This window comes from Capsella rubella, unplaced genomic scaffold (assembly GCF_000375325.1).
Source record: "Capsella rubella cultivar Monte Gargano unplaced genomic scaffold, Caprub1_0 scaffold_16, whole genome shotgun sequence".
Classification (NCBI taxonomy): domain Eukaryota; kingdom Viridiplantae; phylum Streptophyta; class Magnoliopsida; order Brassicales; family Brassicaceae; genus Capsella; species Capsella rubella.
In genome coordinates, this window is record NW_006238908.1 from 81,805 (window position 1) to 98,735 (window position 16,931).

The 16,931-nt window shown below is 35.1% G+C and overlaps 4 protein-coding genes across 6 annotated transcripts; 1 reads left to right on the plus strand and 3 right to left on the minus strand.

Annotated features, from left to right (window-relative positions):
* Positions 1–1,644: 1,644 nt before the first annotated feature.
* Positions 1,645–5,667, minus strand: LOC111829231. Its single transcript, XM_023777884.1, has 7 exons — positions 5,641–5,667; positions 5,500–5,574; positions 3,557–3,646; positions 3,409–3,486; positions 2,551–2,708; positions 2,352–2,445; positions 1,645–2,280 (listed from the first exon to the last, which is right to left on the minus strand). Exons 1-7 carry the CDS (start codon positions 5,665–5,667, stop codon positions 1,645–1,647), a joined length of 1,158 nt encoding a protein of 385 aa, XP_023633652.1.
* On the minus strand, positions 4,257–8,302 carry LOC111829241. Of its 3 annotated transcripts, none has more exons than XM_023777917.1 (9): positions 8,064–8,302; positions 7,108–7,970; positions 6,383–6,967; positions 6,236–6,310; positions 5,873–6,013; positions 5,682–5,789; positions 5,500–5,574; positions 4,828–5,001; positions 4,257–4,732 (listed from the first exon to the last, which is right to left on the minus strand). In XM_023777917.1, the coding sequence occupies exons 3-6, from the start codon at positions 6,932–6,934 to the stop codon at positions 5,688–5,690; spliced, it is 870 nt and encodes a 289-aa protein (XP_023633685.1). In that variant the 5' UTR covers positions 6,935–6,967; positions 7,108–7,970; positions 8,064–8,302; the 3' UTR covers positions 4,257–4,732; positions 4,828–5,001; positions 5,500–5,574; positions 5,682–5,687. The 3 variants fall into 3 exon arrangements, with proteins under 3 accessions (XP_023633685.1, XP_023633690.1, XP_023633682.1); XM_023777922.1 differs by having other exon boundaries at positions 4,828–4,986; positions 6,383–7,001; XM_023777914.1 differs by having other exon boundaries at positions 6,383–7,001.
* A 969-nt stretch (positions 8,303–9,271) lies between these two features.
* On the plus strand, positions 9,272–13,636 carry LOC17874489 (probable glycosyltransferase At3g42180). Its single transcript, XM_006279296.2, has 4 exons — positions 9,272–9,487; positions 9,879–10,030; positions 12,332–12,707; positions 12,806–13,636. Exons 1-4 carry the CDS (start codon positions 9,272–9,274, stop codon positions 13,466–13,468), a joined length of 1,407 nt encoding a protein of 468 aa, XP_006279358.1. The 3' UTR covers positions 13,469–13,636.
* Positions 13,637–13,658: 22 nt separating this feature from the next.
* Positions 13,659–16,818, minus strand: LOC17874486 (zinc finger BED domain-containing protein DAYSLEEPER). The gene is made up of 2 exons (XM_006279295.2): positions 16,659–16,818; positions 13,659–15,859 (listed from the first exon to the last, which is right to left on the minus strand). Exon 2 carries the CDS (start codon positions 15,850–15,852, stop codon positions 13,855–13,857), a length of 1,998 nt encoding a protein of 665 aa, XP_006279357.1. The 5' UTR covers positions 15,853–15,859; positions 16,659–16,818; the 3' UTR covers positions 13,659–13,854.
* Positions 16,819–16,931: the final 113 nt, after the last annotated feature.

The window sequence follows — 16,931 nt, forward strand, 5'->3', positions numbered from 1 at the left end:
TTAAAACTCTCGTGGAGGTGGTGGCGAAGCAATGTCATTGCTTGTGCCTTGTGTTGCTCACTTTCATTGTTTCCTTGGGTGATCGTATCACCTAGCCCTTTGGATTTCAACCAAAACTTGGCATCTAGTGCCCAAGCCAAATAGTTATCTCCAGAGAGATTAAGGGCAGCAAAATCAAGGCTTGAGAGTTTCAACATGGTAACTACACATAAATAACACCAATTAAAAATCAATTCAAAAATATATAACGAGTATTATTAACATATGATTGTATGTGCACAAATGCATTCTAGTATTTTGCTATTTATAAATAAAAATAAAGGACTCATTATTATACTTCACGATACGATTGCATGAAACATGTTGGTACTAAAATATATCAAATTCTCAACAAAACAATTTTACTTATTCTATTTAAGAAACAATACCAAAAACGTTTTAATAATTTAGTCTTACAATAATTGAATTAAATAGTGCGAGGCTTCAAAGACAAAATAATATAAACCCAAGCATATCAGGATAAAATTATATTCAACGTATTAGACAACACCAACTTATAGATCTATTAAAAGTAATATTATAACAAAACATAGACTTATAGATCTATTAGAATACTAAACGTTTTAGACAACACCAACTTATAGATCTATTAAAATATTAAACGTTTTATTATAACAAAGCATCAATGACTTATTATGAACAATATTATAACAAAGCACTAATTATTACTACTTATAACCGAGCAAAGACCATAATCGAGCAGTGATAGTTGACCAAAAACCATAAACGAGCAAATACCAACATAACTATTTATAATTATAATAGATCACACAAACGATGATATGAGATGAACCTATGATTTAAATAAACATTAAATAGATTTTGTTGTGTTTACCGATGGAGGAAATTGAAAAGTAGAAGTTGGTGATGTTGGTGATGAAGAACGTCGGAAACGGCGAAGAACGTCGGAAACGGCGCAACAAAACGGAGGCTAGGGTTTTTTTTGTTTTTTTTTTTTTTTTTTTAGACGGTTAGGGTTAGAGCGTGCTGATAACGTGTTAAGAAAGAGATTGAAGGGGTAAAATCTATGTTCATTGTATTGATAACCAGAGGGTATATATAGGGATACAAATATGGTGAATAGACTAATGGGCCTATAATGGGCATCCACTAAATCATTCATAACATAAGTGAATTTATCTATAATATTTGTATTTATAGTCAAATTTACTTTTTCCTAAATATAATATTCACTTCCAAACTACGGTATAATATGTGTTTGGAGTTGCTAATTAACTCTACGGTGACCTTTTTTTTGTTTGTTTTTGTTTTATTTTTCTTTTTCTTTTGTCTTTAGAAGTGTTTATTAATAATAATAATAATAATAATAATAATAATAATAATAATAATAATAATAATAATAATAATAATAATAGTAAACATTACGGTTAAGCAAATAGTTATCGACTAGCGAGTGTTGGTCAAAAGTTATACAATAAATAGTTCATGTAGGGCAGTCAAATACAAACCAGAACAGATAGAGTGTTCTACTAAAGAAAACACTGAAAAACAACCATAAAGAACACATTAAAGGATAAAAACTAATTTGACAGATCATATCTTCCAAAACAACCAATGTGCTACCTACTCAACGCCAGCAAGGATTATAGCAGATACAAATTTCTTCAGCTCTGGATCCAATTGCTCGACCGTCAACTCATAACACTCCTCTAAGCCACCGGTTGCTTGTGCGTGTATCAAAAAAATTGACATAATGCCATAATATGCAGGGCAGTGTACCTGGGGTATGCTAGATGGCCTTGTGATGCTGAAAGGGGTCGTTGACCTCTTCCTTTTCCCATGATAAACCCCAACATGGATGAGAAGATATGGCAGCATTAGCGCAAAGGGTTGTAATTCACCAAAAATTTCATGATATTTCCGAAGTTGGGTATTGGAGTCAAGAACAACAATGCTCACGCTGCAGAGATCAATGCACAAAGACACCCAATGGTTCAGATCAAAACTGAATGGCACATAAAGGAAGTCAGCTTCGGTAAAAAGCTCAGGACGTCCACTATCTCCACCACATACTAGTTGCGCAACGACGTCACCGGGAAATTTGAATTTCCCATGAACGGTGGATTTGGAAAACTTCAAAAATTGCCGTAATAACAAGGATACAAAATTCGAATCTGACAAGTCCACTCGCAGTTTTTCCCCATCAAGGTCCTCAGTCCGTAATAAGTGCCGGCTAAACTTGATCAATGCATTCATGACCTGATGAATATAGTAGTTAAAAGTCATCAATAAGTCACACAACTCGAAATAGAAGAGAATAACAACCTCACCTTGGATGAGAGATGTTTTTTCCTCTTTATTATATCAAACACCTTTGTATTAGAAAGAGAAGCCTCACCACCCAGGCTGATTGATCTTTGGCATCTAAGAGAAGCACATAGTTAATATACCATTATCTCTTTGAAAATATCCTTAAACAAAATACTAAGGTACCTTGAGGCCATCAACTTTTTAATGGAATTCTAGAACCGTTTCTCCGGGTCATCTACAAAATTAAGATCCTTGACGACCGGGGAAGGGTGTCCAACTAACAGTTTAGTCTTCTTGTCGTACTGGAACCGGCCATCCAACTTAGTAGAAAATGTCCTTAACCTTTTGCTCCTCCTACCGGGGACAGCTTCGGCAACCTTTGCAAAAGGGGAGATTAGTTAGTGGATAAATCAATTGTTGTATGGTTTCACATTTATTATATAAAAAATAGAAAATAAATAACACCTGTTTTCCAATTTCCATATTAGTTTCTCTGTCATCGAGGGGAGGAGGCGTCAAATCCCTACGAAAAAGGAAGAACCAAAATAAATCAAATTCAATTGCCAAGTAGGTCTAATATCACTAACCCAACATTTACCTCGATAAAAATCATCAAAAAACAGCGTGAGTAAATAACCAAACAAACAAACTTGGCAGAAACAGAAAATTATCGGCTTCCACCCGGCTGAACCGCAGCCTCTACTTGGGGATTCAAAACATTGACTTCCTACATAGATAGAAAAATTTTAACAGGATTGAGCTTATCTGCTTGAGCATTGTCTGTTTTCAGGGATATAATTATAATTTGTTTCATTCATTAAGAAAGTATAATTAGGTATGACCACTAGACTTACATATAATATAATTTAACTGGTAGAGTATTACGGTACTATATAAATTAAACGTTAATATAACTTTTACGGTATTTAAAATAATATATCCATTAATAATATATGTAGTAGATAACTTTTTAAAAAGGTAAAAAATACAGAATAAATCTGGCCAGGAATCGCCATTGTATTTAGCGAGTACAAAAAGTTAATTTGAACACAACTAACTCTAAACTTATTAATTAACCATGTTGATATCCATCTCAACGGGACCGGCCTCACCAACGACTCCTAATTCGACAGCAACAGCGGGAGGTCCCAACAGCTGAGGCAGTTTAAACACATGTTAATAACCGTTTTATTCGATAAATACAAGTAAATAATTAACAACTGACCCTATCTCCTTCAGCACCCTCTGCTATTGGTGAGGGGAACGATTGTACTCCAACACTTTTAATAACCCCAACACCAGTCTGATCTATGATCTGAGAGAATTAAAAAAAAAAAACTAATGCTTCTAAAGTAAGGCCGCTACAAGAAAAGTGAATCATTGTGACTTTTGTTAGAGACTAAAATATATAGTCACAAATTTGTGACTTACGTAGATACAATTTTGTAACGTATTTTTTTGTCATAAATTCGTAATTGTTTCGTCACAATATTATAACGAACAAAGTCGTCCCTAATTATTGTCTCAAGTCGTGACAAAATAGTGTCGATAATAACTATTGTAACAACTATGACGATTTTATTACCAATATGTACTTGTAAATCGTGACTTTAATTTGATACTCAAAATTTGTCACACATTTGTGACTTTTTAGATACTAAATTAAGACCAAAATATGTTGTAACAAATTTGTAATTATTTTGTCATAAGATTGTTACAGATTAATTAAGTCATGTAAAAATTGTCTCAATCATTGACAAAATTGTGAGGATAATTTCAGTCATAACAATTGTAATAGTTATGTGACATTTTTTTCTCAAAAATACATTTTGTAACAAATTTAATATAAAATTTTATATAGAGAATGTTCAATGAATTGTGGAGGAAAATAGAAATTAATAATAAAAAATATTTAAAATAATATAGGAAAAATAATTATTCTTTAAAGCTAAAAATGCTCTCATTGTTTATAAAGTAAATAAAAATCTGAACTTAAAGCTAAACATCCATCTTAAGCTTGCTTGGTGTGTATCCAACTCATAACTACCACTTAGTCCCTGCTTAAACAACATGAATATAAACACTTAAATTTTTTTATAGTAAAAGCAAAATATATAATTGACAAATATTTATATTTTGCCTTTTGTTGTTGGTATTAGAACTAACAAAAGAGTTAATAAGATTATGCAATTTCTTTAATTCCTCTTCTAGGTAATTGACTCGGCTTTTCAAAGAAATTATCTCTTCTTCAGTGGTTGTTGTTGTTGTAGTGCGATTCTGGTTAAATCTTCTTTTAGTGTAACTTTGATTGTTTGCCGGTTTTCGAAAAACGCTAGACGTATTTTTGTAATCTTCCTCTATGTCACTTTCATCGATGATTTAGATGATCAATTTCTCTAACCTACAAGGAAAATAATTCATCATCTTGATAGAAATTAAAAAATAATTCATCATCTAGATAGAGATTAAAAATGGTTCAAAAGTAAAAAGCAATACCTGTGTATGACAAATATCGATTGTACTTTCAGATTTTGTGATTTTTTTTCTTTATTTCTGTCTCATATATACATTCAACTTCTCCGGGAATAAAAGAATCAAAACCATCACTTGTATCTAGCATCGGCGATTCATAGACATAGTCCGGAAACCAGTTACCTAAGTGAAGAGGTTCTAATGAAAAATGAATTAGATCAAAGTAGATTAGGTTCCCAAAATAAATAGAATAAGCAAATACGGTTTACAAGATGATAAGTGAAATAATATTTACCAAAGATCAATGAATCATCAAGACTATCATCTGAAATCTACACAAGTAGTAATTAAACAATAAAAAATGGTTCTAACAAATGAGTTACAAAGAGCACAAACAAATGAGTTATAACATAACAATCCGAAACTTACAACAACGGTGTTAGGATTAATTTCAAAGGGTTTGTCACGCGCAATGTCCTTAACGGAAAAATTACAAAACTTCAACAAAAGTAAATACATATTAACACCAGAGTTATTGGTCAAATTAATGATATTTTGCAGCCTAATTCTAATGATTATATGTCTACTTAATCTAACTTAACCATACATTCGAAGGAATAAAGGCTACCCCATACAAAAAAACTAATCACTAAAAATAACAGTTGGAAAAGCATAGCTTCTAAATAAAACCCTAACCTTCACAATAGCTGTAGATGGTTCCATGTTATGGCATGCTGTCTGGTCCAAGATTTTTCCAGAGGGGTCATGTGCCTGACAACAACACACATATCAAATAAATTTAAATTTAGCATCCAAGATCAAAAAATATATACTAACCCCGAGTCTCAAAGTACACGGATACATCATTAATCACTAACCGGTGTCTAATCAGCTGTACTGCCCGGTGACTTTCCATTGTCACTATCACCGGAATTGTTGGCACCGTGCGCTACTTCATCAGATCCATCAGATACCAAATCATGAGACTGGAGAAAAGAACAATATAATGGGGCTGAGCATAAATAATCCACTTAAGAAAGAGATTTAACTGATTAGATAAAAATAATACCTCTTGGCTGACAGTGTCACCAGCTAATCGATTTTCAGTGCTGCCATCAGCAGTCCCTTCAGTAGCAGCAGCAGTCCCTTCAGTGGCAGCAGCAGTCCCTTCAGCGGCAGCAGCAACAACTACCCCAACTGACACCGTGAACTGCATGTTAACATGAAGTAGAAAAACAATCAGATTGAGAAGAGATGAGAGAGGAACCCAAGCATTGGGCTTGACACCAAATCCTGGCCATCTTCTTCAAAGGGCCCCTGAGACCAGCACATAGATATGTAAAGAATAAAGTAGCATATATCATATTGAATATCAGATAAATATTTGTTTATTGCATATGGAAGTTTACTTCCTCAAATTAAGAAGACTTACTCGAACATGCTCAGCGAAAGGATCCCGAATATTAGATAATGATCGAGGCAAAACCTCCGTCCTACTCCCGGTGACCTACAAAGAAGATGAGTTTAATGTAAAGAAGCAATATAAAAAACAAAGAACTCTTAAAAATAGGTTCCAAACCTTAGTTGGGTTGGAAGTATAGCACAAAAGAATCTCCATAATGGAGTTGTCAACAATGTCAGGATCAAGAACGTTCTGAGCATCCACTGCGGGTTGTGAAGCATTAAGGCCATTCAGTGAAGAGGCAGGTGGAGGAGGCACAGTGGCTTGCTTCTCGGCAGCTCCATCTGTATCCAAACTTCTAGCAGATTCCGCCAATGTATTTGGATTTTTTAAAATCCAATCTGTAACACCTTTGATGATACAGTCCTCCATAGCACCAAGTTTTGAATCCAACAAGTGTGACAGGGTTGCAAGGTTGCATGTTCCAGTTAGGGCCAATGGCTTCTCCCGAAGAGGAATGTTGAATAGTACTGTGCGCAGGTTGGCTAGGTGGAGCAATCTGACCCTTCCACGCACGGATAATTTTAGCCTTAACACCCCTTTTCTGCTTCTTCGGGGCCAGCTCAAGCTGAGATGGTATACAACCACCGATAAACATATCGTTACTGAATAAAAAGCCCTTTGCCGCAAGAGAGACAACGTTATCAACTGCCGGGTCTTCCGAATCATCTTCCCAAGTTAAATCCTCCTCAGGCTCCAACTCTAGATCAGGGCATATTATCGGGTCGACAAGTAAATGCACATTAGATAAGTGGAAGTGATAAATACATTCTTATTGAATAACAATGTGGATATGAGATAATTTAAAGGTTAAATGATAAAATAAAGTAGACCAAACTAACCTCGCAATTGCCATCTAGACGTTTTACGTTGGCTATCTTCAAAGGTACAGAGGAACGGCGCCGACATCGGGCACCGGTACTCCATCGGAATCGCTACAATCGGGCTCCTCAGACGGGGATCCTTCTTGAATGGCCGGAGCTGCTTGGAGAATCACTAGCTGTAAAGTGTATAAGAGACCTTGCACAGTAACACAAGTTGTAGCCAATTGCTGAACATCTCTCTCTTTAATAGACTTCATCATCATCCCGAACGATAAACGGCACCAAGGATAAGAAAGCAAAAAATTAATATCCTCAGCTATTTCAACGTGCTCCTTCACGATTTTGGGATAGTGAGATGTGGGGACCAGGAACCCATCAACTAGAGCCAAATAAACATATATTCGCCGCATGTCTTTATCCTCCACAATTTTGTTCTTCAGTATAGTGATGACCCTGTCAACGGTTACATCCTCTTCCAACCCAAAAAGCATACAGTAAAAGGGGATTTTTTCCCGGCGGTGCCTTTCCACTTCCTCTTCTGCATATTTGGAAACCGGACGCAAGGCAAACCAGTAACAATCTTGAACTCTCGAATGGAGAATCGCACGGGGTTCCACCAAATATCACCCACAGTTCGTACGGTTTGCAAACCTCAAGCTGCCGGGAAAGGAGGAATAAACCAAAGGACGCGGACCACGCCGGCTTATTTGGGAACTCTAACAAACTCCCAAGCGACGTTTTACTTAACCAATCTCCCTCTTCTTCATCAAAAGCATCGAAAATCATGGAAAGGGTCTTCATTTTATTGTAGATATTTACCCTTTCCCCCAAAGGTTCTTCCCCAAAGGCAATGAGACGGTTGGGAAGATCTAATCCGCCATCTAACAATAGAAACAAATATAGAAAAAAATTAAAAACAGAATCCTCAATACATAGAACATTAAAACCGAATCTACTCGATTTGAAACACTAACCGACTTTACGAATTCCCGGTGGATAGGAAGAGAAAAGGGGGGATTCGACCAGTTTATGCTTGACAATTCTAAGAAAAGGGGGAAGATACACAACGGCGGTGAGTTGTTTCTCGGCAGAGAGGAAATGGGGAATAAGAAGCAAACCCAAGATTTCTAATGTGGAACCGAGGAGACGCGACTGTTGATAAGTCGATATGTATATACGCCGTTTGATACATAAATATCATCATCTCTATTTAATTTCTCGATAACGAAATCAAAAAGAAAGATATGATCTCTGCTCAGTTATAGAGTTAATAGAGTACTCTATTATGGTAGATATAGGGAGAAGATCGTCTAAAAATTATCAGTTAAATAAAAATTTATGGGGGGTAGATTTTTTTTTTTTAGGTACATCGATTGTAGTTTCCCCAAGTTGTATAGCATAAAAGCACAAAATATAAATATTATTCCACAGTGTACTGTTAGTTCAAAACTAGATCACATATAATAGAATGGGTTAAAGAGTCATTATTTTTTTATAAATTATTATATAATGTTGAAATAATAAAAATGTGATCTAAACCAAATATTAGTTTTAAATCTACATTTTATATTATTTCCTTACATTTTAACCACCATAATACTACATAAGAAATATATTATGAATTATGAAATTATATTAACTTTTAGAAAAAAAAAACTAAAAACCTTTTCATTTCCCAAAAAATCATTTGTAAGTATAACTAAAATTTCACATCCAACCCTTCCGGATAAAACGAAATCATCCCTACACCGATAAACCTTTGTACATATTAATTTTAATTTTAACATACTTACTTGAGATATAAAACTACAAATCAAACTTTATAATTTGTAAATTTTATTGATTATGATATCAAAAAGTAGTGCTAAAATAAAAATAAATACTATACAATATATAACTTATAATAAAAATATAATATACAATATAAAATAATAAAATTTATTCTGCAGGTTTAGACCTAATAGCTTTTATATTTCTAGTTAGCCGACATAACCATCAAACGGATTCGACCATCTTCTAAAGTAAGGAGCGTATGACGTCGACTAATTAGTGTAATATTATTATTTTGGTATTTAAAACTCTCCAAGTCAAACACGAACGGCTCGAAGTCGCATATAAAAGGTTCAAGAAGCCAAATGAAAATGGGCGACGAGAGAAGAAGCATTTACCAAAAGCAACAAATATGTTAAACGGTTCTTCCAAGAGTCTTTGCTTGTTAGGGTTTCCATTGATTCTTCTTCTGCTCATATTCCTAGTCTTTTCATTTTATCTTAACTATGGATCACCTCCACCTAAACAGTTCTTCTCTTCAGTTACTATGTCCTCTCTTCTTGACCATACTAATGTATTACAATCCTCACCTTCTTCTTCAATATACTCTCCTCCGATTTCGATAAAGGTAAGTATCTCAAGAATCATATGTATAACAATTCCTCTTTGACTACTATTAATGTTCTCTTATACTTAAACTTGCAAATCTATACGCTGTACAGTGAAAAGCATAAGAAAAAAAAGAAAAAAAAAAATCATAAGAAATATTCATATTATCATGATCCATGCATATGTTATATTATTCGAATGAAACATTGCTATATTTGTGCTCGATCGGTGTATATATATGTATATTTTAGTGATAAACGTACATAATCTTTTCTTTTGGTCAACAACTTACATGTACATGCATATTCTATATATAAAGTCGTAGTTTCGTAGTAGTAAAAATGAAGTAATAGTTATGATTATATAGTTTAATACTAATAGAATAACAAAATTAAATGATATGTCGGCAGAGAAGGAGCAATCTTGAGAGAAGAGAAGAAGAGTTGAGGAAAGCAAGGGCTGCAGTTAGAAGAGCCGTCAGGTTTAAGAATTACACATCAAACGAAGAAGTTACTTATATCCCCACAGGCCAGATCTACAGAAACTCCTTTGCCTTTCATCAGTTGAGTTTACTTGCCTATTTTTTCCAAATTTCTTATAGAGAAATACCCTTAAATAGCATCAAAATATGTTTTATGGACAATAACACATTGATAAAAGTCCAAAAATAACACTAATTAACACAGTTACAATATTTAAATAATTTCTAAGAATTTTTTAAAGATTTAGGTTGACTATATTATATTTAGAGTATAGTTTTTACGAGGTACGGTTTATTGTTTCGAATCTAAGGTTTAATTTTGAAATACAATAAAACTTCTATAAATTAATACTCGATAAATTAAAAATTTCTATAAATTAATAAATTTCCCAGGTCCCAAGTTGGGACCAGCGTAATTTTAGACATATTTTGATAAAATAATAAGATAATAATTTTTTTGAAAATCCTTCGTAGATATATGGTCTCATCAATATTATAAATTAATAATTAGGTAAAATTTTCAAAATATATGTATATATAGACACATTAGTTTTTGTTAGATTTTATTTATAATATTTTACTATATGAAAAATAGTTAGCATTATCTTTTAATACATAATAATTATTATTTTATTTTTAATTGGTTATATAAAATACTAATTATCATGATTAAATCTTATTTTTAAATATTGTCTTGACAATATTTTCCAAATTAGGAATATTTCTCTATAAATTAATAATTATTAATTTATCGATAAATTAATTAGATTTTGATGGTCCCAACATTATTAATTTATAGAGGTTTTACTGTATAGTGCTAATTTGGAAAATATGAGAGTGTATGCTAAGTTGGGAAGAAAAACTTAAATTAGTGCTACTTTTAAGAATTTTCCTTTTTTATATTACACGCTTTATAGTTTATACCAATTTTATAAAGATAATTCTCAAAAATACCACACTTTTAAGCTTTGCTCTATAAGAATTCCTAACACATTCCAAAAATATCACTAAAATTATGGTTTTCTAAAATATCACAAAACTAAAATTTAATTTTCAACTTTCAACTTTCAAAACTAAATATTAAACCCTAAAACTAAACCTTAGACCACCTCCAATAATAATATTTCATGTTATTTCAAAGAGTAATTCTGAAAAGAGCATATTTCATGTTATTTCCAAAGAGTAATTCTGAAAAGAGCATATTTCATGTTATTTCCAAAGATGTAATCATATTAGGAGTAATTCTGAAAAGAGAATATTTCATGTTATTTCCAAAGATGTAATTAAAATTCTATAAGTTTCACCCATAATAACACGAATTAAATTAAGGTTTATGAAGTTATATAATCGTAGAAAGGAATCTCATAGCTGACTTCTTAACTCTTACCAAACTATATACAGAACCTTAATAACCTATTTTTGGGTATTTTATAACTTTTGGAAAATACATTAATATTTTGAGTATTTTAAGATATTCACTAGAATTGTAATTGGTTTCCTATACGATATCTCCTCTTCGAAGAAAATATCGGATATGTAATAGTGAGCTTTCTAAATTTATCTCTATATATTTCTGAATCTAATTTCCTATATATGTTTTTATTTTGGATTTTATTTTGTGGGCAACATTTAATTTCTATATTTTAGATCCAATATCAATATGCATGAACCAAAATTAAGATGTCGTAAGAGATTGCCTAACTTAAGGGCATTTGACCAAACTCTCCACTGCCTTCCAAACCATGAGTGCATGTCAGCCTCATGCGGTGTTGCGGAGTTCTCACGGACTAATTTAATTACTACCAATATGCCAAATTTTTAATTGGACTTTCAACTCTTCTCATTTTTTTTTTTTTTTTTTGTAAATTAATTTAGAAGTCAATTTGCTTAATTTTTTATAGATCACACATAACGATATATAGTTTCTCAAGTTTAATTCATTTGTTCTCAGTCAACTAAGATCGATTGACATTTTGATTGACATGATAACCGGTACTTATACTTTACTTTTTGGGTCAATTAATTAGTAAATTAAAGATGTGATTTTCTAAAATACTTTAAAGAAGTACTAGCTTTTATACTATCCCATATTTAATTAATAAATATGTCTATAAAACTTAGGATATCTATCTTCTATCGCAAGAAAAAAAGATCTTTGGTAGAATTATTATTTCCTTTTTAGTTTATTGTTTAAATATTAATACTAAGTTAGTAACTCTAAAAAAAATAATTAAAATATGAACAAAATTTTAAAATAAAATAAAACAAGCTTTGGTAGACTTATTTTTTGCTTGTGTCTATTATTGTTTAAATATTAATACTAAGCTACTAACTCTAAGAAGATAATTAAAATGTTGAACAAAATAAAATTAAATAAAACAGGAGTCACATAGAAATGATGAAAAGATTCAAGGTGTGGTCGTACAAAGAAGGAGAGCAGCCACTAGTTCACGATGGACCGGTGAACGATATCTACGGAATTGAGGGACAGTTCATTGACGAGCTCGGCAACATGATAGGCGGACCAAGCAGTCGGTTTAGGGCTGTCCGGCCAGAGGAAGCTCATGTCTTCTTCTTGCCTTTCTCGGTTGCTAACATCGTCCACTACGTCTACAAACCCATTGCCTCACCTGCCGATTTCAACCGAGCCCGCCTCCACCGGATCTTTAACGACTATGTAGATGTCGTGGCTCGCAAGTACCCTTTTTGGAATCAAAGCAATGGCGCTGACCATTTCATGGTCTCTTGTCACGATTGGGTAATGTACACGCAACTTCGATAGACTATTTAAAGATATCATATGGTTTTGAAATGCATGTATCTTGATTTATTTTATGCATAACGTGATTTAACTAGGCTCCCGATGTGCCGGATAGTAAACCAGAGTTTTTCAAGGATTTCATGAGAGGACTATGCAACGCCAACACATCGGAAGGTTTTAAGCCAAGCATTGATTTCTCGATACCTGAGATTAACATTCCTAAAGGGAAGCTAAAGCCACCGTTCATGGGCCAAAACCCTGAGAATAGGACGATCTTGGCTTTCTTCGCAGGACGAGCTCATGGATACATTAGGGAAGTCTTGTTTACTCACTGGAAGGGTAAGGATAAAGACGTTCAAGTGTATGACCACCTCACAAAGGGACAAAACTATCATGAATTGACTGGTCATAGCAAGTTTTGTCTTTGTCCTAGTGGCTACGAGGTTGCTAGTCCTAGAGAGGTCGAAGCCATCTATTCAGGGTGCGTCCCGGTTGTGATATCCGACAACTACTCGCTTCCCTTCAGTGACGTGCTTGATTGGAGCAAGTTCTCAGTTGAGATCCCGGTCGATAGAATCCCAGACATTAAGAATATTTTGCAAGAGATTCCACATGACAAGTATATAAGGATGTATCAAAATGTTCTGAAAGTAAGAAAGCATTTTGTGGTGAACCGTCCAGCTCAACCGTTTGATGTGATCCACATGATACTTCACTCCGTTTGGTTAAGGAGGCTCAACATTAAATTGCCGTCTTGATACTAAATATAATGCTTTTAGCTACAACAAAAAATAGTTGTCGCATAAGAATACCTTTTGTTTTTAGATTTCTTTTACCAGTTCATTTAGAAAAATCTCCTTTTGATGTGTAGACTTTTAAGTACTCATATACGTTGTAAACAAATGTTAGAATGAAAATTTCAGTTTTGGAATAAAAAAGATAGGTCCATTGAGGCAATTGGATCGGTAGAGGATCCCTACATAGACTTCATCTAAGAAGGAGTATCTCACAATGTGCAGTAGATATTTAAAATGAGAAATTCCTAATTGCAAATCACACGATGGGTTTAAGACTAACCACAAAAGACGACATATAAACTTCTAGAAAACAACAACATTTAGAGATAACGAAGCAAAAGTCTCACCTATGCTTCAGTTTTGATGGCACTTGACATTTGAGCTGCTGCAGAAGAAGCATCTTTCTCAAGAAGCCACTCCTTTGCGCAAATCAGAGCCTCCACTGTCTCGGGCCTCAGTGACGTCTTGTACTCATCCATCTCCCTTGGTTCCATGTCAAACACATAGTCAAAGGCTGCAGCTGAAACTGGGATCGAGAGGATGTCTCTAGCCATCTTCGACAATGTCGGGTACTTGAGCTTGTTCTGTTTCCACCAGTCAAGAACATCAAACTCCTGGACACGGGGAAGCAGCGTTTCATCAAGGTACTGGTCCAGCTCTGATTTCAGATTCTGCCCTGTTGTCTCCATTATGTACGTATCAAAATCTGACAGTCCATCCGCTTCAGATGTCGGTTTTAGCGGTGCAGGGAGTGCCATGTATTCGCTGAAGAGCTCGTGGATCCCATCATCTACAGTCTTGATATTCTTCGTAGCGTCTTCTCCGAATATCTTGGAGAAACTGAACTCGACAAGCTTCATCTTGAACCGAGGATCCATCACCACTGCCATTGCCAAAACCAAGCTACAGTCTCTCCAGTACTTGTCAACCTTCTCTTTCATGGTTTTAGCAATACCTGCGACGTAAGGATCCTCTCCAGCTATCGCCCGAGACAGATCTGACTGTGTCTTCCACACTTCATGGAAGATGGTAACAGCAGATGGGTTTTCAGTAGATTGAAGAGTGGAGGCTGCTTCAAAAAGAGGTTTCAGGAATGTGCAAAGTGCCTCCACATTCTTCCAATCTTCTGCTGAATGATGTTGCTTGTAGTCAGGATCAGCAGTGTCTAAGCATGAGAACACTTCCTTTACTTCTGAAGCAGCCACAAGCATCTTATATGTTGTGTTCCATTGCGTCTGATCATCAAGAGAAAGTACCTTCTCGCTTGGAACTTGAAGCTGTTCCTTGAGCTCAACAAATCTCTCCTCATGGGACTCTGAGGTTTTCACATGCTTCACACTGTCCCGGATGTTCTTGATCACATCTTTTCCTTTCTCCAGTACATCTTTAGCAAGGCTACTAAATGTTCGGGCAACGCAGTTCCCTATTACTAACTGACCATCCAGAATCCCAGGGTTCTTGATGCAGAGTAGAGGTTTTATGTTTTCAACAGCGGTGTTACTTGCCGGATGGTTGAAGGTGACGGAGAACAACTTTCCTTCCAGACCCCATTCAGAAACACAATTTGCAACCGCAAGACTCAAAGCTTCGTCAGCTTCTGGATACGATTCCATCAAAACATTGAGAAGCTTCTTTTGTATCTTCCAATCACTGTCAATGAAGTGAGCAGTTATAAACACATACCCAAGAGTTAGCTTAGAAGTCCAGAAGTCCAACGTCAGACAGAAGCGTCCGGGAATCCCTTCTAAAGACTTCATGACATTCTGCTTTTCTGCAAGGTAAGTCGCCACACAGTCTCCTTGAACATTGTTGAAGCTCATAGCATCAAAGTGAGGCTGAATACTCTTCACGAACGAGACAAACCCTGGATGCTCAACCATGTGAAGAGGGTAGTCATGCAGTATGATCATCTTAGCTATCTCCTGATGACACTTGTCCTGATTAAATGCAACATAGGGACTAGCGTTCTGGCTTCGGTAACGCCTTCTCGGGGTGTCAGTCTTGGGAGTGTAAGGAGTACCCATCAGTTGGTTGTTATCATTGTTTTGTGTATGGGCAAGTGCAGGACAAGTCCCTTTGGCAATGTGGCGTTTAAGATGGCTAGTACCAGCCACTTTGTTACCGTTGCTGTAAGCAAAGCTCTGGTTACATCCTTTGCAGAAAGCCCTTCTGCAATTGGGTTCAACAGACTCGATTGTGAAATGTTCCCACACCATTGACTTCTTCTTGCGTCGCTTGATGGGTTGAGTTTCTGGTGACCTCGTCTCAGTATCATTGTACACCTCCACCTCAAGAGGTGGTGACCTCATTTCAGTATCATTGTACACCTCCAGAGCTGTTTCCATCTTCTTGCTGCATACAGAGACAAAAGAAGACAGAAAACACGTATATTATTATTAACAAATCCCAAAACACACCGTTGGTTGAGATATGTAATAATAATGATTATAAAACGTCCAAAAATAATTGATGGGACTAAAAAATCTAACAACTAGCACATGGACTAAACTACGAAATATTTGTTTAGTCATTGGGCCTATTCCAAAAGCCCATGACCCACGGTAAATAATAAGATTGTTATAGGGGCAAAACAGGTATTTCAAGCTATTGTGTAGATCCAACAACTTAACCAAAACCAATGAAAAAAACAGATCTGGAGTTTTTAAAGGTCCTAAGAGTAGATCAAACATGGGCTGCAAAAACAAAAAAAAAAAACTAGAAGAGCCCAGATAACAAAGTTCAACACAACGAACCTGATTCATTCACCAGAGTTTTAAGTAACACAGAGTTAGTTGTATAAAACAAAGGATCGGGCTTTTTCTTTATACCTCACACACAAACACAACAAAACAATTCAAGCTATTCAAAATTGCTTTGCCTCCATGAGTCAAAAAAACCAAATGTTTTGAACTTCGCTCCTAAAACGACCTAAGAACTTTTATTTGTTTCTACCCAGTAAAATTGGCGTACGAGTTGAATTATATCGGAATCAGCAGATCTCAAGCTGACAATTTACACAGAGTAGATCCAAGCTAACAAATTTCACAAAGCAGGAACCAAAGGAGCAAAACTGGAAAAAAAAAAAAATCCCAAAACAGATCCAAGAAAAAAGGCGAAATTAAATCGAGAGATTGGGTTAGAGAACCAATACCTGCGAGAGAGGGGGGAAGTTGAAGCTCTGCGTCGTGAGAGTAGAAGAAGAGGGAGGAGAATCTCCGGTATGGTACGGTGGTGACGGAAGAATCGAGTCGATCTCCGGCGAGGAGAGAGAGAAGAGAGAGGGAAGAGAAAGAGAGAGAGAGATTTGGGCTTGAGAGGCTAATTGGACCTTTGGATGAAAAGAAAAAGGAGAAGACGAAAGAGATAAGTTTGTTATTATCTTTATCGAATAAGGATGCGTCTAAATAAGGGTTTAGGTTGAAAG

Bases quoted from the DNA above. Each gene is read 5' to 3' on its own strand.
- LOC111829231 (XM_023777884.1), bottom strand. From the start codon at position 5,667: ATGTATCCGTGTACTTTGAGACTCGGG. The intron at 5,575-5,640 runs GTTAGTATATAT...TGTTGTTGTCAG, and splicing joins CGTGTACTTTGAGACTCGGG to GCACATGACCCCTCTGGAAA. The intron at 3,647-5,499 runs GTTAGGGTTTTA...TAATTCTCTCAG, and splicing joins CATCTACAGCTATTGTGAAG to ATCATAGATCAGACTGGTGT.
- LOC111829241 (XM_023777917.1), bottom strand. From the start codon at position 6,934: ATGATTCGGAAGACCCGGCAGTTGATAACGTTGTCTCTCTTGCGGCAA. The intron at 6,311-6,382 runs GTTTGGAACCTA...TCTTCTTTGTAG, and splicing joins ATACTTCCAACCCAACTAAG to GTCACCGGGAGTAGGACGGA. The intron at 6,014-6,235 runs GTAAGTCTTCTT...GTTAACATGCAG, and splicing joins CTTTCGCTGAGCATGTTCGA to TTCACGGTGTCAGTTGGGGT.
- LOC17874489 (XM_006279296.2), top strand. From the start codon at position 9,272: ATGTTAAACGGTTCTTCCAAGAGTCTTTGCTTGTTAGGGTTTCCATTG. The intron at 9,488-9,878 runs GTAAGTATCTCA...ATATGTCGGCAG, and splicing joins CTCCTCCGATTTCGATAAAG to AGAAGGAGCAATCTTGAGAG. The intron at 10,031-12,331 runs GTTGAGTTTACT...TAAATAAAACAG, and splicing joins AACTCCTTTGCCTTTCATCA to GAGTCACATAGAAATGATGA.
- LOC17874486 (XM_006279295.2), bottom strand. From the start codon at position 15,852: ATGGAAACAGCTCTGGAGGTGTACAATGATACTGAAATGAGGTCACCA.